General features: G+C 47.3%; 1 protein-coding gene across 14 annotated transcripts in view; it reads left to right on the top strand.

Annotated features, from left to right (window-relative positions):
* STAB2 (stabilin 2) overlaps positions 1-23,448 on the top strand; it is a 147,214-nt gene that overhangs the window by 101,366 nt on the left and 22,400 nt on the right. For 13 of the 14 annotated variants that reach the window (XR_003519900.1, XR_003519902.2, XR_003519901.1 and 10 more), the window contains 15 exons: positions 1,183-1,256; positions 2,902-2,973; positions 5,922-6,041; positions 6,943-6,990; positions 8,055-8,138; positions 9,453-9,599; positions 10,591-10,731; positions 11,920-11,979; positions 13,354-13,530; positions 14,849-14,938; positions 16,871-17,017; positions 18,162-18,218; positions 19,410-19,536; positions 21,065-21,214; positions 22,926-23,030. Coding sequence is in view for 11 of the 14 variants with exons in the window: in XM_027593936.1 (XP_027449737.1) it covers positions 1,183-1,256; positions 2,902-2,973; positions 5,922-6,041; positions 6,943-6,990; positions 8,055-8,138; positions 9,453-9,599; positions 10,591-10,731; positions 11,920-11,979; positions 13,354-13,530; positions 14,849-14,938; positions 16,871-17,017; positions 18,162-18,218; positions 19,410-19,536; positions 21,065-21,214; positions 22,926-23,030 (1,599 nt within the window). In the remaining 3 variants the exon portion in view is untranslated. The remainder of the gene's footprint in view (positions 1-1,182; positions 1,257-2,901; positions 2,974-5,921; positions 6,042-6,942; positions 6,991-8,054; positions 8,139-9,452; positions 9,600-10,590; positions 10,732-11,919; positions 11,980-13,353; positions 13,531-14,848; positions 14,939-16,870; positions 17,018-18,161; positions 18,219-19,409; positions 19,537-21,064; positions 21,215-22,925; positions 23,031-23,448) is intronic. The other variant, XM_027593935.1, reaches the window with a different exon arrangement.

The raw sequence follows: 23,448 nt of genomic DNA, 5'->3' as shown, positions 1-23,448 counted from the left end.
ATTGTTAATGTATTGCTCCATTTGCTTTATCATTTGCCCTCTCTATGTCTGTACACATTTTTCCTAAACCATTTGAGAGTAAACTAGTAACGTATATGATATTCCCTTTACCCTATAGTAAACTATAATGTATATGATATTCCCTTTACCCTTAAATACTTCGGCATATTTGAGAATAAGTGTGAATTCTTGCATACCCGCAGCAGTTAGCAACTTCAGTCAATTTACTACTGATATGATACGTTTGTCTAATTGCCATTTGTATTCTAATTTTGTCCCCTGACCCCATAACATAATGTCCTGTTTTGGCATTTTTTCCTCTAGTGCAGGATCCAGGTTAGGGATGGGCATCTTATTTGGCTGCCATGTCTCTTTAGTCTCCTTGAATCGGGGATGATTCTCCAGCCTTGCTTTGTCTTTTATGACATTGGCATTTTGGAAGAAGACAGTCCACCTCCCCAACTTTGTTTTTCATTGCATGTCCTTCATTTGGGGTTTATCTGATGTTTGTTCATGATTATATTGAGATGAAGCATTCCAGACCTGACATCACAGGAGCGATAATGCATCCTGCTCAGGATATCACACCAGAGGCTCATGATTTCCAGCCGCCTCTCATCTGTGATGTGAATTTTGACCACTTCATCAAGGTGCTATCTGTTTTCTCCACGGTACTGTTGCTTTTTCCCCAGTGCTACTAAGAAGCAGTCAATGGGGAGAACCTTGAACACGCAGCAAAGATCCTGTTCCTCATCAAAGTGTCCTCCTAGATGGAGAATCTATTGATGATTCTCCCCTGAAGAAATTATATTGGGATAGTTACAAGTGAATTTTTAATTCCTAAATTTCTTCCTTCGTAGCATGTTGGATTGGACTCCGAGATTCTATATTATTTCAAGTCCTTGGCTGAAAATGCTCATATTCATTCAGGAGAGGGACAGATGCAAGCCCACAGACTCTGCCTCTGCTGGCACAGTCCCATCCCAGAGGAGGTGACTTTGAGAAAAAAATCTGGGACCTTCCCTTTTGGGTTACTTCTGCCTCAGAGTTGTCGGAAAACTGAATCACACTTGGACATCTGCTCCCCTTGTTCAGTTAGCCATCCTGCCTCCTTCCTCAAGATGTCTTTACTTGGAAATGAGGCTTGATTTTCATGCCATGTATTGGCTTTTTGTTTTAAAGAGATCAACCCATGTTTGGAGAACAATGGTGGCTGTCACAAGAACGCAGAGTGCACACAGACGGGACCCAACCAGGTGAGCTTCCCCCTCTCCCAGGCCCTCAGTTTTCCTAAGGGCAAATTCCTGGGTCTTCAGACCCAGGCCTGAGGGGCAGGAGCTGAGAACAGACCTGCGGATGCCAGCCGCAGAAGCAAACACCGTAGGGGGAAATTCTGAACGAATTCCCCAAGAGGCCATTCTGTGGGAATGAGAACTGGCAGGGGTGAGGGGCCAAAGGGTTCTTGGGAGAAGGGGCTTCCTGTGTGGGGAGACATAGACGGCTGCCAACACAACATGGAAAGTTGCATCTGGAAAGTTTCCAACAATGCTCTCCTTTCTTTCGGCTTTCTGACGTCCAGAATCCCACACTTTCTCTTTGGCTTGAGGCCCTGAAATCCATGTGCCACAGCAGAAGATTGTGTTCTTGGGCCCTCTATCAGTCGTTCATTCCCTAACATGGCGAACCTTGCAGCCGAAACTAGCGTAACGAGAAAGTTACCTGTATCAGAAACTGGATGATGAAGTGAAGTCCCCAGGGAATGTTCTAGGGACCTTGTTGAGCCCCAGACCTCAGTGCCAGGTATCCCACTGGGCAGAACAAGCAGGTGCCTCAAGTGCCCAAAAATAAGAAAAAAAACACACTTATTTTAAAGAAGTGTGTGTGTGTTTCCACATACAGCCTTGGAAAAACCCAGCACAATTAGACATAGTTGGGGGTTCAGCTCTTGCCACTGAGTTCTTATTTTAAACCACTTATGGAATAAGGAAAACCTAGAAATGTTGTACTGCTCAGGGCCTCTACAAACCCTCCTCCAGACCTAGAAGGCAGTGAGAGGGACACAGGGTTGATCGCTTAGACAGGACGTTAGCCCAGGAAGGGCGGCTGGGGGTGTCTTGATAAAGGCTTGGGGCCAAGGTCCGGGCCCATAATGAAGGAAGAGGCAGAGGAGTGAACACCTGCCGTTGGACCCTGGCTCACCCTGCCAACCAGTTCCGGTTCCAACAAGTAGACATGAGCCCGGAAAAGCCGCCTCTGGTGGACACATTAGGAGCAGGTGCCCTTTCTTCTGGGTGCACGGCTTGGTAACTAGAGCGGAGCTGGGTTTCAGCCCCACTCACTTCCATGCAGAGCGCCAGGGAAATGAGGGTGAAGTAGACAGTCCCAGCTTCCTGCAGACAGTGTCCCCTCCCTCAACTTCAAGCCCCCACTGACTTCCTTGGCCAGTGGGTCTGATGGATTGTTTTCCCATGTGCCACCCATGTGACTCCAAAGCTGTCCTCCAGCAGCTCCCAGCGCGGGCACCTCGGGCGGAGCGTGGGTGGAGATGCGCAAGAACGCAGTATAGATGTGAGTGGGCCGTAGCTTAGCTTTCTTGCCACTGAGGCTTTACCAACCAAGGTGACAAATGAGGTGAGTGCCAAGGAGGCAAGGGACCAACTAAGGTAACAGTGTTTTAAAAAAATTAAGTCTCTTGGCAGCAAAGTTAGGCTATGTAGTAGGCAATCCCAGTGCTAATGTGAAGTGTGCTAAAATGTAAAATGCCAATTATCATTCTAGGAAGGAGCTTACCAATACCAAATATAGACTCTTGTGGCATTACTGTTACCATTACAGAATTGGTACCCGAGAGCCAGCAGAATCTCCCTGTGAAATAACCTATTTCCTTCCCCTCCTGGACAGGCGGTCTGTAACTGTTTGCCCAAATACACTGGAGACGGGAAGGTCTGCACACTCATCAACACCTGCTTAACCGTGAGTATGGTTCTGGGGCCGGTGCCCTCAGTGGACAGGCCTGGGGTGCCTCTGACCCCCCTTCCGGGGCATGGCACACAGAGGAGCCTCCTTCAGAGAGGCTTCTGGGCCGTGAGGCTCATCTCTCCCTCATGTTCCAGTTGTAGTTGGAGAAACTCCATTCTCTGCCTCTGTCTTCACATGGCCTTCACCTCTATGTAGGCATCTTCTCCTCTAGTAAGGACTCCTGTGGACTCCACCTGCTTCATCTAGGATGCTCTCATCGCAAGATCCTTATTTATATCTGCAAGGACTCTCTAAACAAGGTCACACTCAGAGACATCAGGACTTAGGGCATGGGCAGACCTTTTGGATATAGAGCAAGCACCCAGCCTAGTCAGAACTTGAACCCATGTCTGTCTTACTCAAAGGCTGTGCCCTGGATCACTTTTCGGGTGCTTGTTCCTCCCACGAGGCAGCAAGCCCCAGAGGAGGACCAGTCTCTGCATCTTACTTCCCTTCTCCATATCACCAGTCTCCAGCCATGGGCATGAGAACAGCACAGATGCCACATAATTAAAGCCCTTCCTCTCCAAGCTCCATCCTGACTGTCCCCTTGTGTTAGTCTGGCAAATCCCTCAGGGGAACACGTCCCCACGTAAAGTGATTGCAGAAAGTGGGGTGCTGGGATATGGAGCTGTTAGGACCAGACCCACAGCCGGCTTTATTTCCACAGCCATTCTTCAGTGATCCTCTCCATCTGTCTGTCTGTTTTTTAATGGCCACCTTGTCTTGGCAACTCACGCAATGAACACACACGCACCTGGGACTCAGGTACAAGAGTCATTAACTCATGGCCCCTGCACCCATGACCGCCATCACCCACTGGATTCTTTTCAAGAAGAAGGGAAGTTTGTTTCTTACTTTAATACTTGAGTAGTATTAAAGCATGTTTTTCTGCTGATGAGTATGATCCAATAGAGAGAAGGAAACTGGTACTGAGGGAGGGAAGGTGGATTGTTACAGGAGGAAGGCACAGGAGTAGATGAGGGGAAAGGGACCCAGAGCTCACAGCTGAGCCTCCAGGAGGAGCAGGGGCAGTGGTAGGTAGGCAGGCAGGTAGTTGGTTAGTTGGTGAGTCAGGCAGTTAATCAGGTGGGTAGTTAGTCAATCAGTCTGTTAGTCAGCCAGTTACATTCATGGCCCTTAGTGTGAATTAGCTTGAAAATGTCTGTGTCTGACCATTCTAACTAAATTGTGAGTCCCGCGAGGATAGAGACCACTCAAATTCCTACCTATCCGGTGGGAGACCTCATACAGGATGACACACATCTAGGTCGATGGGCATTCCCTAGATACCAGGCACCATTTTAGGCACTGGGAGTTCGTCAGTGACCAAGCGGCAAAGTCTCTTCCCTTCAAGAGTTTACACTGGGGGGGGGAAGAGATGGACACTTGGTGTGTAAGGGACTGGTCAGTCAGTTGTCAGTTTATTTGTTAAATAAGGGAAGTAGAGTTGGTGACCAGGCCCAGGCAGGTGGTGGGTGTCAGGGCAGGGAGATGGGCTGGTTCCTGTGTCTATTTTCTCCATAAGGTATGAGGTGAGCTCGTCTGCTGGGAGTGAGGGCCAGGGGTTGAGAGTTGCAGGGAGGAATGAAGGAGTGACGTGTCTTCTCCAGGGAGAGAGAAGGTAAATGCGCTCGAGGAGTAGGCAGTGTCGGTGTGTGTGTGATAACTTTGTTGGGAGTCCACACAGCAACGCCCCGCCCGTCCGGCAGGGCCCAGGGGCAGTGGTGTGCCGAGCCCTGCTGTGGGCGGCTGGGCCAGGGACGCGCGGGGAACCGGGGGTGACTGGGCCCAGTGAGTGGGCGGAAACGTGGGTGAGAAAGAAGTTTGGCTCAAAGGAGGCTGGAGCCACAGCATTGGAAGAGGTGAGTTGAGATCATAAAAGCTGGTGGTCAGAGAGAGAGGGATGTTGAAACAGAGCTCTCAGGAGCGTCCACTTTAATGTTGGGACAAAGTCAAGGGTGGTCCGGCAGTGGTGGCGGAGGCAGAGTGGGGGCAGGTACGGTGGAGACCACCGGCAGGGATGTTGATGCCGCCGAGGATGACGACAGGTGTGGAGGGAAGGCCGGTGATCCAGGCACCAAAGCTAGGACCGAAGAAGAATGGGGGATCATAGATTCCATCTTGCAGAAGGCAGCTTTCGTGGAGAGTTCACTGAGCTGTGTCAGCTTGAGGCAGGAATCCGGGACAGTAAGTCCCTCCTGGACCCGAATATCATGTTCCACAAAGACTTTGGGAACAATGGTTAGTGGAAAGGAAGATTTTACAGCTGGCCTTCAAGTCTGTTGACCTCCTTCTTTGTCAACCCCATCAGCGTTCTTTCTCCTGAATTCATATTTTTTTCCCCACTTAGAAACTTGGCTTAAGCTGCAGAGTCCTTCTTGGTGTTCCATGGATGTCAGCTTTGAACTGTACTTGGCTTTGTTTCTATTTTAGGTCTCTGTCCCATCTTCCACAGTTTTTAAGCTCGTTGTGGACAAGGACAGTGTGTTCTTTCTGTTTTATACCCACTGCCTTCTAGCTGATGACTGCTACCTTGACTATTATGAGATCAGAATTTAAGCCTAAAGCTGGGAATTGTCAGACAACGTTGGTGCCTTTCTGGCCAACTCCCTGGTGCTAAGAAATTTTCCATTTGGCACCTCTGGGCTTGTCTATATAGGGCTGGAAATCTGCTCGGTTGGACCCGAGCATCTTGGGATACAAGGCTAGGTGAATAAATGGCCCTTACCACTCTAGGGAATTGAAAGGCAAGTTCAGGAAAGGGGCAAATCATGCCAACAAGTCAGTTAGAGAGTGAGTAAAAAACTAAATTTCAGTACAGAATTGCTTGGTGACTACTGGCAGGGGTGGTAAAGAAACTGATCTGATTCCTATCCCCCACCCCTTGGAAATGTGACCAGAAAAACGGCGGCTGTAGCGAATTTGCTATCTGCAATCACACTGGGCCAGAAGAAAGGACATGTACTTGCAAGCCCAACTACATTGGGGATGGGTTTACCTGCCGTGGCAACATCTACCAGGTAAGGAAAGGCATGTTTCCATAAAGTAAACCGTACATCCCTCACTGCGCTAAGAATCCAGGTTACCCAAGGGAAGGTGCAAGAGTTTTGTAACTTAGAAAACTCTACAAAAATGGGAAAGACTGTTCTTATATAAATTGGCAATGAGAAGGGATTTTATCTACCCATGGGAATTCTCAGATCGATGGTTCTAGAGTCAGAAGCACCTGGGTTTGAATTCAACTCCACCAATTAGAAATGTGGCATTGGGCAATAATGTCACCTCTCTACACATCAGCTTTCTAATCCATTAAAAAAAAAATACTAATGGTACCAAGCCCATTGGGTTGTTATCAGAAATAATGTATGTAACTGGCACAGAGCACACAGTAACTCCAACGAATTACCATGATGTGGGTTGCTGTTGGAGCGTATGGGTGCGTGCATACGCACGAGCCTCTCTACTGCATATGGCGGATGAGAGAGTGTAACACTTGTAGATTTCTACCCCTTTGTCAAGTGAACGTTCTGTTATTTGGCTTAAAGAGGGCCTAGAGCATTCTGGCTAATCAAATATTCTTGTTAATGGAGAACTGAAATCTGCCATAAACCCATAACTGATTTTTTAAACATATTTCAACTTTTAAAAATGCTCCTAAAGCTCAGCTGCTTCTGGACCTTTCTTTGATAAATCAGACGGTGACTCCAGAAAGGTTTTGGAACTCACAGCATGTCCCCGTAGTCGTTCTGAACATCAGTGGAAGCCTGTAGTTGGGGTTTGGAAAAGGACCATCAGGGCAGATTTCCAGTTGAAAGTATAGGAGAGACTCTGGACCTTAGAGAAGTTGTCCTATGACAACCCTGGATGGTTCTTGCATATAATCCCAGACATGAAGCGGCCCTGCCCTGTCTCTGTTTCCAGGAGCTTCCCAAGAACCCAAAGACGTCCCAGTACTTCTTCCAGCTGCTGGTAAGTACATGTGTGTCTGTCTCTAGCTGTAGGACTTGGGTCTCCGGCCAGATCCGAGGAAACTGTCGCTAGCCTCTGGAGCTGGTGAAGGGCGAAGAACGTCTGGGAGCATGGATTTCTGAAATAGCATCCCTGTTGGTCATTTGTGGACTTCTCAGGCCTCGGGTGGGCAGCAGGAGTAGACCCGAAGACACCCTGGCCCATTCGACACACAAGAATGCAGTGTGTGCAAAAAACATCACACCAGTGGAGGAAGGAAGCATCACTGGGGCAGTCAGGGAACTCTTTGGATGAAAATATTATGTTAGATCTCTATGCACATCATACGTCGGAATAACTCCCAGATATATAAAAGATGAAAGTCTAAACGAAGAAAATCGTAAAACCCAGAAGAAAATATAAGTAGCCATAGGACCTTAGCATTGGCAAGAAGACAATTAGAACAGCTAAGTCATTCATCTTATTACTTACATTTGTATTATTATCCCAATTATGTAAAATATTTGTATGTAGAAAGACACTGGAAAAGAATACCTAGAAATAACGGGTGAGTTCTAGGCAGTGGGATTATGGGTGGTTATTTCCTTCTTTATGCTGTATTTTCAAGTCTTTAAAACAGTAAGCATGTGTTATTTTTATAACCATATAAAAATAAACATGATTTCAATGACAAAGAATGCAAATGGATTTGGGGCACCTGGGTGGCTCAGTCAGTTGAGCATCCGACTCTTGATTTCAGCTCAGGTCTCAGGGCTGTAAGATCAAAGCCCACATCAGGCTCTGCCCTCTGTGGGGAGTCTGCTTGAGATTCTCTCTCTCCCTTTCACTCTGTCCTTCCCCTCCCCCACTCACAAGCTCTTTCTGTCTATAAATAAATAAGTAAATAAACAAATAAAGAAAATTAAAGAAAAAAAGAATCAGAATGACTTTGAATCCGAGACTAAATAAAACACAGATCGCCCAGTTCAGTTTTCCCGCCAACTCTCTCTGCTATTTGTTTGAACCAACCCCCCACCGTCTTTATGTCAAATAGGTGACATGTGGCCCCACGTTCCTTCCCACAGGAGCATTCTGTGAGAGACCTGAGCGGTCCAGGCCCCTTCACCGTCTTTGCACCTTTATCTGCAGCCTTTGATGAGGAACCTCGGGTAAGCATGAAGCTCTAGGCGAGCAGAAGAGGTTTGGGACTGGAAGCCAGTCTTTGGGGGTCACCCTGGAACCAACGCTGGTGACATTTCTGGGCAGGAGATTTAGGATCAGCTAGTGCTGATCAGCAATGGAATGGGCTGCCTCTCAGCATAGGGACCCCTATAAAGGGAAAGGATTTAAGTGGATTTGGGGTGCAATGGCCAGAGGCCCACTAAAAAATATTTCTGAATAGGGTAGGAGGTTAGAAAAGATCAACAACTCTTAAATGATCCAAACCTTCCATAGATGAAAGAAAGAACAAAAGAAAGGAAGGAAGGAAGGAAGGAAGGAAGGAAGGAAGGAAGGAAGGAAGGAAGGAAGGAAGGAAGGAAGGAAGGAAGGGTTAAAGGAATTTAAATAAGTCTTTTTTCTTGCGGACTTTATCAGAGCCTTTACTATTCTAACATTCACTGGGACTCTTCATACTGGATTACCCATTAACATATAAAAATGTAGCAAACATTTATTGAGTGTGCCAGACACTGTTTCTAGCACCTGGCCTAGATTAATTCATTTAGTGTTCACAACAGCCCTGTCAGTTGGGTGCCATTATCCCCATTTTACAGTCCAGGACATTGGCAGAAGTAACTTTTCCAAGGCCATATGACTAGCAACTAGTGGAGCAAGGACTCAAACATGACTCCAGAGCCTGTGTCCTTCACTATGCACACTGCTTCTCTATGCATATATTTTAGACACCAGGTAGGCAGAGGCACACAAATACCTTTTGAAAGATGTTGACATTTGATAGTTTTTCTCTAAAAAGCATCAAAAGAGAGATATGAAAAATGAGAACCTTATGGGCCTTTTATTACTTTTTCTACTTTTTATTAATGGTTAATATTGTTTGTGTTTTGATTTACACATGAAAAAGTATCATGATCTTTTACCATACTAGAGGTTTGATTCTGGCCCAGGTACCTCTCCAAGAGGGGCAGGTGCTATGCGGGGTTTTCCAGCATTTTTCACAAGAAAAGTCTTTTCTCAAGTAGCATCTCAAAGGACTTAGGGTCCCTGCCCATGTGTTGCGAAATGCTGGGTCAGGAGAACTCCAAGCTCCCTTCCATGCTGAGAATGTATGTTGGAAGCAGGAAAGAAACGAGGACCACTGTCTCCCTCCTGCCTGAACAGCCTGTACCCTGTAACCCTGACCACCAGCCAGCCCTGACTGCCTCCTTCCCAGTCTAGGTGGGGAGAAAGGCCCCTGGAAGGCATGAGGGAGGGGACAGCAAAACCTTCTGGCTCTGCTGGAACCCTCCCATCTTCTATTACAGATTAAAGACTGGGACGAACAGGGTCTCATGGCCCAGGTTCTTCGCTATCATGTGATCGCCTGTCACCAGCTGCTTCTAGAAAACCTGAAATTGATCCCAAATGCTACTTCTCTCCAAGGGGAGTCAATTGTCATCTCCGTCTCTCAGGTAAGAGAGGCCACCCACCAGGTGGGCATCAGGAAGATGCCCCTCTCTCTTCTCTTCTTCTTTACGGTAATACCAGTAATAGTGGTAATAACAACTAACACCTGTTGAGTGATTTCTATATGCCAGGTAGTATTTTAAGTATTGGATGTGTACTGACTTATTTAATCCTCAAAATAATCCCATGATGTAGATACTATTCTTTTCCCCAATTTACAAATTAGGAAACTGAGCTCAGAGAAGTTAAGTAACTTGTCCAATGTCACACAGCAAGTAAATATGCAAGCTGGAACTGAAACTCAGAGGTTCAAGCGGTCATCAGAACTGCTTTTGGGGGGCGCTTGGAAGGCTCAATCATTAGGCGTCTGCCTTCGGCTCAGGTCGTGATCCCGGGATCCGGGGATCGAGCCCCGCATCGGGCTCCCTGCTCCGCGGGAAGCCTGCTTCTCCCTCTCCCACTCCCCCTGTTTGTGTTCCCTCTCTCGCTGTGTCTCTCTCTGTCAAATAAATGAATAAAATCTTAAAAAAAAATTTAAAAAAAAGAACTGCTGTTGGTCGGGAGCCAGCCAGGGATGAAAACTTTTGACCAAAGCCACTTGGCCATGCTGGTCCCCTCGCCCCCCACAACAGAGAACCAAGAGGTGACTGTAGAATCCATTGCCGAGAGAAACAAGTGTGTGGTGGGGGCAAAAGGTGGTATAGAGAACACATGTGAAAAAAGGAGCCAATTTGGATCTGCTTGTTATTTCATATTTGAGAATCACAGTGAAATGACCATTGTGGTTGGTTTTCTATTAACTTCTGCAGGTGAGATTACAGGCTTTTCTTTTTTATAATCATAATAAATAAATGGGCTCAAGTATCTTCAGATTTTGCCCACAGCTCTACTTAACCGTTCACTTTCATGAGTTAGCATGTTGGTAAAAGCATTCTGAAAGAAGTAATTTTGTATCTTTGTGCTCATTTCTTTTTTTCCTTTTTTGGTTAATTTCAGGACACAGTGTATATAAATAATAAGGCTAAGATCATATCCAGTGATATCATCAGTACTAATGGAATCATCCACATCATAGACAAATTGCTGTCTCCCCAAAACTTGCTTATCACCCCCAAAGATGCCTCTGGAAGGATTCTGGTGCGTGAACTTTTTGTCATACTCTCAGCACAGAGTGACCCATAATAATCATAACTTATTATCACAATTCTGATTTTAAGCCATCATTTTGAGACATTTTAATTTTGCTGCTTCAGTCTCAAGCTACTATTAAAAGCCTAGTGAATATTATTCTAGTAAGAAGTAAATAGGTAAAAGTCTAATTTAAATAGGTAAATGGATTTTATAAGTTTCTCTTTAGTTTCTATAAGGACTGGAAGATGGAGAAATTACACAGCTGGATGAGACAGATGATAGGTAGAAAGATAAATAGATATGGGGGACCTGGGTGGCTCGGTCAGTGAAGCATCCGACTCTTAATTTTGGCTCAGGTCATGATCTCAGGGTCGTGAGATCAAGCCCCGCATTGGGCTCCGTGCTCAGTGGGGCCTCTGCTTGAGGATTCCCCCCCCCGCCCACATGCACTCTCTCTAAAATAAATAAATAAACCTTAAAAAAAAAGAAAAGAAAAGAAAGATAGATGATAGATAGATTAATAGATACCACTCAAACCAAACCTGGAGTAAAACTCCTTTTCAATTGAAAGAAAAGACAATTTTGAATTTTATTGTTATTTATTAGTATTGGCAAGGGTTTTTCATTGTAGACAACAGAACCCATTATACCTAAGTTAAACAAAAAGGAGATCCTTAAGGTATTAAGTTTATCACCAAATCCCTAAGAAAGCCAGAGAGCCAGATGCTACACAGCTGGGAGCAAAGCAGCTCAGGGAGACCTGTAAAGGGAGGAGCCCTGACCTTACCACGGGGCTGTCCTGACCTGTATCCAGCCTCAGCACCTGCAGCATGCAAGCCTGAACACCAGATGCCTCCACCATAGTGCCGGTCAGAGTCTCCCTCCTCACAGTCACGCCCACCTCATGTGGTTTCCTTCCACCAATAAGTTTGGTAAAAACCCTTGTGCTTGCTGGATGCTCTATCACCTAGAAGGCTGTAGCTGCAAGGCAGTCTGGGAAAATGAAGTGCATAGCCCTCCAGCCTCTGTAACGCAGAAAGGCACGGGTACATCAGAGCTGGAGTGGGTGCTGATGAGGTAATCCACAGTACCTGCGCATTATCTTACCCTCATTCTATTCCGTTGAGCTTTTGTTAAAGTGCTTTGTGAACCGTACGAAGACAAGTGTCGTTCCTATTCTTATTATCTTTGCAGCAAAATCTTACGACAGTAGCAACAAACCATGGCTACACGAAATTCAGCAACCTACTACAGGTAAAGACCTAGGGGGTAACCTGCCTAAGGAGTTTGGTTTTTTGGAGGGTTTTTGTTTGTTTTGTTTGGGGGTTTTTTGTTGTTGTTTTGTTTTGTCATTTGGTGTTTTATTTGGGGCGCTAGCCAGCTGTCCTGGAATCTGTGTCAGGAAGTCCTGATTTTCTATAGAGCGAAGTCATGCTCTGCGATTCCATTCCCCAGATAGCGTAGGGTTTGTTCGGCTATACAGTGTACATTGGCTGAATTAGAAACTGAAGTATTTGAGACAGGAGCAAGGGAAAGGAATTAGAGTGTACCAGTCCCTGAACTAGGTGTTTCACATCTGGAATTATTGCCTCCATGATAGAGATGGGCAAGCCGAGGTGCAGATGTGGAAAATCGACACCGGGGGCATAAGTAGAAATTGCACTTAAAACTATATCTTTCTGACTTCAGACACTTTTCCCACAAATTGAGTAGAGAAACTTCTTGTTCAGACAAAGATTTCAGAAGAGAATCAGGGAGGGACGGGGTCCTCCAAGGTCCCCTCTTCTCCACCTACCCTGAGATGTCCCAGCCCCCCACCCCATCCCCCACCCCTGGGGCACAGTCTACAAACCTCTGCACAAACCAGCGATTTCCAAAATGGCCTAGGGCTCACTCTCTGGGGGCCTTTTCAGAAATGGAGATTTCAAGGTGCTCAAAATGAGACTCTTCAGGGAGGTTACAGGCAAGTATCTTGGCCAGCTCACCCAGCCCCAAAACCTCATAGTCACCCCCACATCTGAGCATCTCAGAACTTGCTTTGATAGCAAGTTAGCAAACCTCTCTAGGGCTCAGTAGAAGGGAATAATAAAGCCTACTTCATAGGGCTGTTGGGAAAATTACAAGGACTAATGTATATGATGCACCCAGGTTATAGAAGGCTCTCAGAGTGATTCCTCTCCATTTATCTGGCAATTTCTTTTTTGAGTCCATGTGAGCTAGAAATCTTATAAATATATAGGAGTATCTCAGTATTGTGTAAGTTTCACTTTTTTAAGTGAAATATGGGGAAAATGCTAAGGGGGTCTTCCAGAAATTAAAATATTTGGACAATAGTAGCAAACAAACAAACAAAAAAATACTTGTTAAAGGTTCTTTTTCTACTCACAAAAGCCCAGAATTTGACTGTCTGTTTTGCAGTCTAAGAAAATGAGGGTCAGAATAGTTGAGGTGTGATGGACCTCTAGTCTCAGGCTGTCACCCTTGAACCAGCTGGAGTCCCAATAAGCCCCCAGGGTAGGCACGAAGGGGATCCCCCCAACCCCAGCTGGCTTTGGGTCTCAGGAAGACACTGTGCCTCGCCCCGTGGCTGGGCTTTGCTGTGCACGCACCTGACTCCCTGTGTTTCAGGATGTGGGCTTGCTGGGCATCATCACTGACCCTATCCACACTCCGGTCACTGTCTTCTGGCCCAGCGACCAAGCCTTGCAAACCCTACGCCCCGAACAACAGGATTTCCTGTTCAACCAAGACAACAAGGACAAGCTGAGGGAGTATTTGAAGTTCCACGTGATCCGAGATTCCAAGGTATTTCGTTTGCACACAGATGGGGTCCATTCCAGGAATGGTCAGTGTGTCTCCACCTCCGAGGTGCAAAGGAGACCTGAGCAACCCCTGTCCCACTCTGTCCTCCTCCGACTGGCCGTGGTTAATTGACACCCACAGTGTGCCAGGCAGGTACCATTTCTCCGACCGACCGTTATTTTTTTTTTCTAACGTTAACCAGTACCCAGGAGCATCATTCCTCTGCCCCAGGTCACATGGCCAAGTGGCTGTTGGCAACAGCTCCAGAGGGTGTCCAGGTGGGCTCATTCTCCCCCAATTCCAAAATTTCTAGGCAAAGGGCTGACTCAGCCAGGTGCAATCAGCGGTTCACCCCCGAATGGACCCACCGTGACCAGGGAAGCAAGATCTTGTAGGCACGTGGGCAGCTCTTGCTGAAACCCTGTCACTGTGCGTCCTCAACCAGGACCCATGTCTCTCTCCAGGAGTGAGTCTGTCTAAGCCCAGAAGGCCAAGTGCCCTAACTCTGGCTAAGCCACAGGACCTGTGTTAGTGTCTTAGGGCTGCATAATAAATAACCACAAACTGGGTGGCTTGAAACAACAGAAATGTATGCCCTCGGAGGTCTGAAGGCTGGGAAGTCTGAAATCAAGGTGCTGACAAGGTTGTTCCTTCCAGAGGCTCAGACGGAGAATGTGTCCCATGTTTCTCTCCTAGCTTCTGGTGGTTGCTGGAAATCCTTGGTGTTCCTTGGCTTGTTGATGCATCCCTCCAGTCCCTGCCTCTCGTGTCGCATGGCTGTCCTCTCCCTGTGTATTTCTGTGTTTCCACATGTCGTTCTCCTCTTCTCTTTTCTTCTTATAAGGACACCAGTCATATTGGACCAAGGGCCCACCCGACTCCAGTGTAACCTCATCTTAACTAATTGCATCTGCAATGACCTTATTTCCAAGTAAAGTCACATTTGGGGGTAATGGGAGTCAGGATGCCAATAAAACTTTTTGGGGGTCACAGTTCAACCCATAACCACGCCCTATGCCATTTCCCTGACCCACTGATCACATCATTGGCTTCATACACCTACACGGCATCTACCATGGACTCCCCAACATAGAGGAAGCACAGAGGGGTGACTGAAACTAGCCCAGCTGGAGGAGACTTTCCCTACAGAAAGAATTTCCAACTTCCTCGAGAGCCCGCGATGAGTCTTCCTTTTGATTATGTCTGCCGTCATTTTAAAGCTGGAAAAACTTGTGTCTGGATTTGGTTTGTTGGTAAAGCTCCTTTGGGCGCTTCTGCAGCCCAGATGTGGCGTATTAACGTGGCACCATCGCTCCTACAGATTTTAGCGGTGGATCTCCCCAGGACCACTGCCTGGAAGACCCTGCAAGGGTCAGAGCTGGGTGTGACGTGCGGAGCTGGCGGCGACATCGTGAGTATTCACAACAGTCCCCAGCCACTGCCCCCTCAAGGGAATATTCATTTTTTCCTCGGTTGACAGCTAGCTCTTTTCTCTGGCTGCCTTTGGGGGTATTACGCTCAGAGTGGGTATTTAGATACGAAGAACCTGATAAATCCTGGCCCAGCACAAGCCCTGGTAGCAGGTGTTAGGGAGCCCCCCACCCTTTGCACTTGCAGGGAGCAGCTCTGGGTTGATTTTTTTTTTTTTTTAGAGAATTTATTTTGCACTATGAGACACTCCGCTGAAGCAGGAAAGCACACTGCCATTCCTTTGCCTTCCATCCCAGCCCCCCTGCAGCCTCACCTCTGGCCCCTTGTTGACAGTCAGAGCCACAATGACAGTGGCTTAAATATATAAGGGCATGTGTCTTTTAAGAAGAAATCTGGAGGCAGCCAAGCCTAGTATGATGAGCTAGTATGATGGCTCACTGGGGGAGGGCCTTCTCTTTGCTCTGCAACCCGTTTTCAGCTGCAGAATCCCCTCAGGGTTCCACATGGCTGCCGGCAGTGCTGAGCTCCAACCACCAGGTCCACTTCCGGTCCAAAGGAGGAAGGATGAAAGGGATGCAGCTCCCTGCTGAGTTTCTTCCCTTCAAGGAGCCTTCTTAGAAGAGCCAGACAACATTCTGTTTATAGCTTATGACCACCCAGAATCCCTTTGCTGTTTGCAGTGGAGTTGCATTGAATTTATAAACTAAATATGAGAAATGTTAGCATCTTTACAGTCCAACTTCTAGAAGGTTATTCCAACATACTTATCCTCTTGAGATTAGCTGTACTATTTCCATAGATCAAACTGGACACCTATCAAAGAAGTATAGTAAGAATGTCCACTACTCATTCAGGTGCTAATATAGCTTTCAGAGCACTTGGCAATGTATTATTTAGTTTGAGCTTTATAATCACCCTATGCAATGGATCCTTAATCCTATTCACCTGGTGAAAACAATTAAACCTCAGAGAAGTTCAGTAACTCCCTCATGGTCACACAGCACGAAAGTGCAGGTGGAGGATTTAACCAGTTTTCCAGTGCTCTTGCCACTAATCACACTGTGTCCATCCCATCAATAGATGCTGAGATTTATCTTTAACCCCACCCCCCAGAACTTTCTAAATGCATTTTGCTTCCTCCGGGGGTGGGTGGAGATGTATTCAACAATTTACTAGCTGGGTGAACCCTAAGGAAGAAAGTTCTAATGTCTCTAAAGCACGATTTAGACAATGCCTAGTACATGTGAAAAGAAGTCATTGTCATCATTATAGAGTTACAGCCCATCACTTGTATATCCTGAAAAAAAAGGTCATGGCTGCACTTGGCTAGAAGCTAGCACAAAGTAAAAACAAACAAACAAACAAAAACAAAAACAAAAAAAAACCGCACTACTGCACAGGAAGTGGCCACATGACCAAAGCGGATCCTGAGCCACAGTCAGGTCATGCCTACTCCAGCCCATCACCCCCCGCTGCCCCTGTTCCTACTCTGTTGGAGGCAGCGTGACGGAGGGGTCCCGGGTGCAGGCTCAGAGGCTGCGGGCCTGGGTAGGCGTGCCCACACCACCCCTCCCCGACCGCCGGGCCTGGGGCAAGGTGTGGACCCTCTCCTGTCTCCGTTTTCTCATCTCTAAACAGGGACCCTAGTAATAGATTCTGTCCTCTAGGGTGCTGTGAGGATGAAAGGAATGCGCACAGGTACACGGCATCACTCGGCACATAATACATGCTGGCTGTTGGCTGTGTATATCTTACATCTATAAGAATTTATATATATATATATACACACACACTTCTTTCTGAGTCTTGCAGGTGCTGGCCACCTTAGATGGCCTTAAGAAGAAGAGAAGTCTGAGAAGGATTGTTGACTGTTTTCTTTCTCTCTCTCTCTCTCTCCTCTCCCCCCTCGCAGGGCGAGCTCTTCCTCAACGACCAAACATGCAGAATTGTGCAGCGAGAGCTCTTGTTTGACCTGGGTGTGGCCTACGGCATTGACTGCCTCCTGATTGACCCCACCCTCGGGGGTCACTGTGACACTTTTGCCACATACAATTTTTCGGTCAGTCCCCAAAACAGTACCGTAATAGGAGACCGTTGGGGTTCAGCCCTCACGATCCCGCATGGTCTCTGCCATGAAACCACTGAGGGCTGGTCCACCTGGAGCCTGGGGCCCACGAGATCTGAGGGCCAGATGATGGTGCTCTTCAGACATTCGCCCATTCATTCAAAAAACATTTTTTGCTATTCTGCCAGATGAGACCATATAAAATTGCCATATTTGGCAGGGTATGATTGCAAAAATGGCAACTTCATAGGGTTCAACCTAGTATTATATGCCACCCACACCACCGCTGATTTACTCATTCATTCATTCATTTAACAACAGTGATTGAATGTCTACCCTGGGCCCTGCTTATATGAGGCGTTGTCATTTCACACTCATTCATCTGTCCAGTATCATGTTAGAGTACTACCTTGGAGCCAGCCATTTGGCTCAATGCTCATCTTACCCCTAAAGGAATCCAACAATAGAAGTTGTTCTCAGCCACTCTGTGATGTAGATTTGGAAACTGAGTCTCAAAGAGGGGAAGTGGTTTGCATGGCCAATTCTGTGACTGGTTGGCTTGGGTGCCTGGCAACTTCTAGGGATTCAAGAAATATCCCAAGTTCTTGAGATACCAGGCAGCCAAAGTAGGAGATGAAAAACCAGTTGTCCTTTCTGCTGTAGAGGTTGTGGCCTTCTTAACTTCCAAAGTATATCTGCACACATTTTTGCAGTTAATAGTTTCCATCAGCAGTCCTCTGAAGACCAAATAGCAGCGAGAATCATCGTCTCTAGTTTGTAGATCAGAAAACTGAGGGTCAAAGCATGTGCCTGGCCAGAAGTATCCTAGCTGGTTTATAGTGTGCACATTTCCCACAGCCACTGGACCAGATGCCTGAAGGACACTGCCTGCCCTGGTCCAGCTCTGTATAGCAGGGAACTCTTCACCTCAAACAACAAAAACCAAGGAGTTGAGGGCCAAGACAGACCTCCAGAATTCTCCATGGCAAAGTCACAGTGTGCTCGCTTTTGCATTCTTGATCATAGCCAGAATTTTAATCAAGATTAAGTTGTCAACTCTCCAAAGCATTAACCAGGGGCATATCCTTGGCTTGCCCAATATTCTTGATTTTTAAGCATTTCTTTTCTTGCATACTAGGGAGATTGTTGGAGCTGCACCAATACCCCCAGCTGCCCAAGGTGGAGTAAACCAAAGGTAATTATGAATGCAATGATAATGTTTGGAGCACAGTGTTTTTTCCATTATCAGACCCCAGTGTTCTGGTTGGTGTGAGTGTGTGTGCATGGGTGTGCATTTGCGGGTCTGTTGTACAACTGCAATTAGCCTCATTCTTTCGATAACCAGGCATCCTTAGCCTCATTGAGCCCAGGCAACCTGTCAACCCAGTACCCACCTTCTAGGAACTGTCTAGAAAAATCGTGGATTGTAGACTTAAAAGGGACTTCAAAGATAATGATAATTATACAAATAATAGCTGCATTTTGTTGGCTGCTATCCCTGTCCCTGGCTGTGCACTGGGCCCTTTATTTATTTATACATTACCCCTCATTGTAACTCTCATAGGAAGCTATTATTTCCTCCACTTATGAAAAAAAAAATGTATCTCAGAGAGGGTAAGCAATTAGGCCAAGACCACAGAGCTAATAAGGAGCAAAGCTAGAATTAGGGCCCAGAAAGCAACATAAGAGTAATGGTTAAGCCAGTGAAATTTGGAGTCCATAGCTATGGGATCCAATTCCAGTGGGTAATCTTTGGCAAATTACATAATCTATATAGTTTTTCCTCCGTAGGATGGAGCTAATTACCATTCTGTGTGTGGCTATTAGGAAAAGTGCATTTTAAAATGTGGGTACAGAGCCTGGCACATAGCAAGCACTCATTAAATATCGCTTTTTTATTTATCCCAAAGCCAATTTCCCTCTACTCTACTAGTAAAACCTCTTAACAAAAACCCCCTTGAATTAAAAAAACAAAAACAAAAACAAAAAACAAAAAACCACCCCTGCCAAACAAAATGGAACTATTCCTTCCCTACTGATGATTTGGGGGCCTTACCACAGAAGCCCCTCCCCCCATGGAAACCATCTCTCCCCCACTCCCTCCCCAAGAAACCGCACCCTTTGCAAACAGCTCTAAGGGTCAGCAAGTCCTTCCTCTTAAGACTGCGGAGAAATCTTTCTGTGGACTCTAGCTCTGCCGCCTCCCCCAACCATCTGCCTATCTACACCCCTAAGAAAAGAATTCCTTGTAAAGGGCTCCGGGGGCCATGGAGTGCCATTCTCGATTTGGGCAGTACCCAGGATCCTCCGCTGGGGGCGGACTAGAGCCAAAGAGCCCAAGTCCGGGCGGTGGAAGGCGGAGGGTTAGTGCGCTTTCTTCCTTTAGGGCGTGAAGGAGAAGTGTCGATACAACATGTCCTTCAAAGGGTACCTGGAAGGCTGCCGGGAGCAGTGCACCATGGTGATACGGCTCCCCAGGTGCTGCAAGGGCTACTTCGGGCGAGACTGTCAGGGTGAGGGCGCCTCTTACCACCTCGCGATTCTGAAAGGATTGTGCGATCACTGGGCAGTATTTGAAAGTAGGACGCTGTAAAGCAGGGGTGGGGGAGGGGGCGTCGGAATGCATTGCTCCCAGTAACCCCTCTAAGAGAAGATCCGCAATCATTCTAAAGAGTTGCGTAGCTTTCCTTCTACTTTTTTCCTTGTGTCCTATTTTGTTTGTTACGGAGCTGAGACCCTCCTGTGTATTGATTGTCGTTGTGTTGTGCTTTTTTGCTCAACATGATAGCATCAGACATTTCCCATGGTGCTAGAAACACCGTATTTCATTTCTGATGCTAGTCCAGGATACTGGTGAGCACATGAATTTAAATGCAAAGAATTCTACCTTGGCAGGATGTTATGCTAATATGAGGTCTGGGGGCCATTGTTTCCCGGACCCCCCACCCCATTATGGGATGTATGACATCACCTCCCTCTCTTGCCTCACCAGGAAAGGGCTCCTTGCCAAAAGATGTTTAGGCCCATCCTGAAATCTTGGTGTATAGATAGAACTTATGGCCAATCATAACAAATGCCATGGCACTTCCCATCGGCCACACATTGTTTTAATTAAGCACATTTATTGCATGCTACTTCCCATATATAACAACACATTTAAACCTGGCAACAACCTCTAAGAAGTAGAGGCTCCATTGTTATCCCCACTTCACAGATGAGAAAATCGAGGCAGAGAGAGGCTAAGCATCAAGCCCAACGTCCCACAGAGTGTCCCCAGAAGCCATGGTTTTAACCACCATGTGTCCTCCATTCACTGTGGTCCAGCTGAGAAAATTCTGGGCTGGGAGTACACACGATCACCCAGTACCCACACTCCATCACTTAAGTGTGCACAAAAATCGGTGGTGTCCCTTACATTTGCTCAACGCTTTATGTTTTCAAAGTGCTCTCAGTTACAGTAACATTGTTTTAAAAGATGCTATTTATTTGAAAGAGGGAGCACTAGCGGGGGGTGGGGAGGGGTAGCGGGAGAAGGAGAAGCAGACACCCCACTGAGCAGGGAGCCCAGTGCAGGACGCTGGGATCATGACCTGAGCAAAAGGCAAAAATGCTTAACCGACTGAGCCACCCAGGCGCCCTACAGGAACATATTCGATCCTCAGTCACAATGTGGTCTAGGTCATCATCATCATCATCATCATCATCATCATCATCTAGAGCTAAAAGAACTGAAGCTTCAAGAAATTCAGCCCAGATCTACTCAAATCCAGCCCTCTAACCCCCAAATACAACGCATGGTTCAGCATATTGCTCTGCCACGGTAGAATCCTATCAGATACATTTAAGTTCGTGCTCCAAAGGCCACTGGCTTGCCCTAAGCCTCTGGTGACACTATGTGGGTGTATCCCCAGGGCCACGGTCTCTCTGGGCTCATGCAGATGAGCCCCGCAGCTGAGGGCTGATCAGCAGCACATAACAAAGGTACTGAGCTGCTCTGGGTCTTGGGAGACTGTTAAGTCACTGCTGTTTCGTCTCTTCCAGCCTGCCCTGGAGGAGCGGATGCCCCCTGTAATAACCATGGTGTGTGCCTCGATCAGTACTCGGGCATAGGCGAGTGTAGATGCAACACGGGCTTCAACGGGACGGCGTGTGAGCTGTGCCTGCCAGGGAGATTCGGGCCTGACTGTCAGCGTAAGTGGCCCCCACTGCCCCTGTTTTAGCCTCTTGTCCAGCCGTGTGCTCACTGTCCTCGTCCGCATCACCTGCCTGACCCAGAAGCATCCCTCTTCCTCTCTCCCATCCACCCACCTCCCATCCACCTGCCTTTACATGCTTTTTCCTTCCCTGAATGTATTCCCAGTTGCCATCCACTGAAAGAGCCCCATCTCTAGAAGTGAAGTGCACATCCCCTGCAGCCATCCACACAGGCCGTGGCTGAACAACACTCATTCAGCCATTCAACCAACATGCATTTAGAGTCCTTATTCGTTTTGACAGCTAATGTTTACAGTTAATGTGTATGGTGCACCTACTATGTGCCAGGCAGATATGGTTTATCATTTAATCCTCACAACTACCCTTTGTGGGAGGTACTGTTATTATCCCTACTTACCAGATGTGGAAACTGAGACGCAAAGGGGCTAAGGGACTTGCTCAAAAGCCAGGAAATGTTCTAAGTTGTAGGGATACAGTGGTGTTGGGAGGGGGCCAAATCCCAACTCTCAAGGAATATACGCTCAGAAACAAAGGTAGTTATAAAGGTATAAAGAGAAAGAAGCAGGTGAAGGGGATGTGGAAGGCAGGGGGGCACTGTTTTAGAAGACATCTCACACCGGGCATTTTTGAGGCAAGACTGAAAAGAGGTGGGGGCAGGTGTGGGGATCTCCGACGGCAGCTCTGCCCAAACCAATTTGCAGTCATGCTGGAAATGTTCTATAACTCTCCCATCAGGAATGGGGGCCACTAGCCACATGTGGCTATTGAGCACTCAAAATGTGTGACTAAGGAACTGATTTTTTTAATTTTAATTAGCTTAAACTTACATAGCCACATGTAGCAAGGGCTACTGTACGGAGCAGTGCAGACCAGACGAATGGCTTTCCTAGAAGAGAAATGAGCAAGTGCAAAGGTCCTGAGGCAGAAGTCGGCATGCCGTGCACTGGTGGTGGCTGAGCAGAGTGGGCAAAGAGGAAGAGAGGAAGGAAATGAAATCTGAAGGCCACCAGGGGCCAGGTAACATAAAAGGTTCTTGGCCAGAGACAGCTCTTCATCTATTCTAAGTGTAATGGGTGGCCAGTGGAGGACTGTGAATGGGGGAGCGCTTTGAGCAGATTAGAAAGGATTGCTTCAGCTGCCCCAAGACGAACATATGGTCAGAGAGCAAGAGCAGAAGCAGGGCCACCTCTGGGGAACTGAATGCAACAATACAGGTGAGAGCCGGTGGTGCCTTGGGCCAGGGGGCTAGTGCTCAGGGTGAGGCAAGAAGAGAAAGAATTGGTACATACCTTGAAGATTTCACTGTTAAATAGATTTCTCTGTTAGGTGACCCCAGGTAAGGTTCTGTCCTCTTCGTATTCTGTTACATACCCTATGACGCCCTCTGCTTCTGTGTTTATAACACTCACCAAGTTTATAACTACATGTTCAAAAGCCAGTTCCTCCCAGACTGAAAGCCCCGTGAGAGCAGGAACCTTATGGTTTATGTGGTTCACGGTAAGCTCATTGCCTAGTTGTGTCCAGCCCATGCTAGCCACTGACTGTGTTATTTTGAATGAATGAAAACGATGACGTCAGCATGGTCCTCCCACACTGACAACACAGCCAACAGGTGGTCAGTGAGCTGGCTGATTGGATTTCCATCCCTGCTCACTGATTGCCCATCACCCTCCAATTTGCTTTACAGTCTGCGGCTGCTCAGCCCACGGACAGTGTGATGACAGCACCACGGGCTCCGGGCAGTGCTTCTGTGAAACGGGGTGGACGGGCCGCTTCTGCGACACTCAGACAGGTCTGTCCCAGGAGCACTGCGGCGGGGCCTCCCAGAGCACCCAGTTGAGGGTGGGGGGGTCTGCGTGACCCCTGGAAAAAACCAACAAAGCAGGAGTTTCCTTTCCCACACGGAAAAGACGATCTGGATACATGGCCCCAGGCCTCAGGAGGTTTGGGGACTTGAGGGAAAACTGGCTGAAAAGATTTAACTCAAAACCCACGAAACACGCATGCAGTCCTGTGCAATCACGGAAGGACCCAGCTCAGGCAGACAATACAGAGCTGGGCAGGAGTGGTCCCTCAGGATCGTGGTCCCATGTGCCAACACAGAGGCCGAGTGGTTTCACAGAAAATGCACCCTTCTGTGGAGTCCGGGATCTGACCCCTGGTTCTGCTAGTTAACTAGATGAATGGCCCTGGGTAGCCCACCGGGTCTG

This window comes from Zalophus californianus, chromosome 9 (genome assembly GCF_009762305.2).
Source record: "Zalophus californianus isolate mZalCal1 chromosome 9, mZalCal1.pri.v2, whole genome shotgun sequence".
In the NCBI taxonomy this organism is placed as follows: Eukaryota; Metazoa; Chordata; class Mammalia; order Carnivora; family Otariidae; genus Zalophus; species Zalophus californianus.
This window is presented reverse-complemented; position numbering and strand designations above follow the sequence as displayed.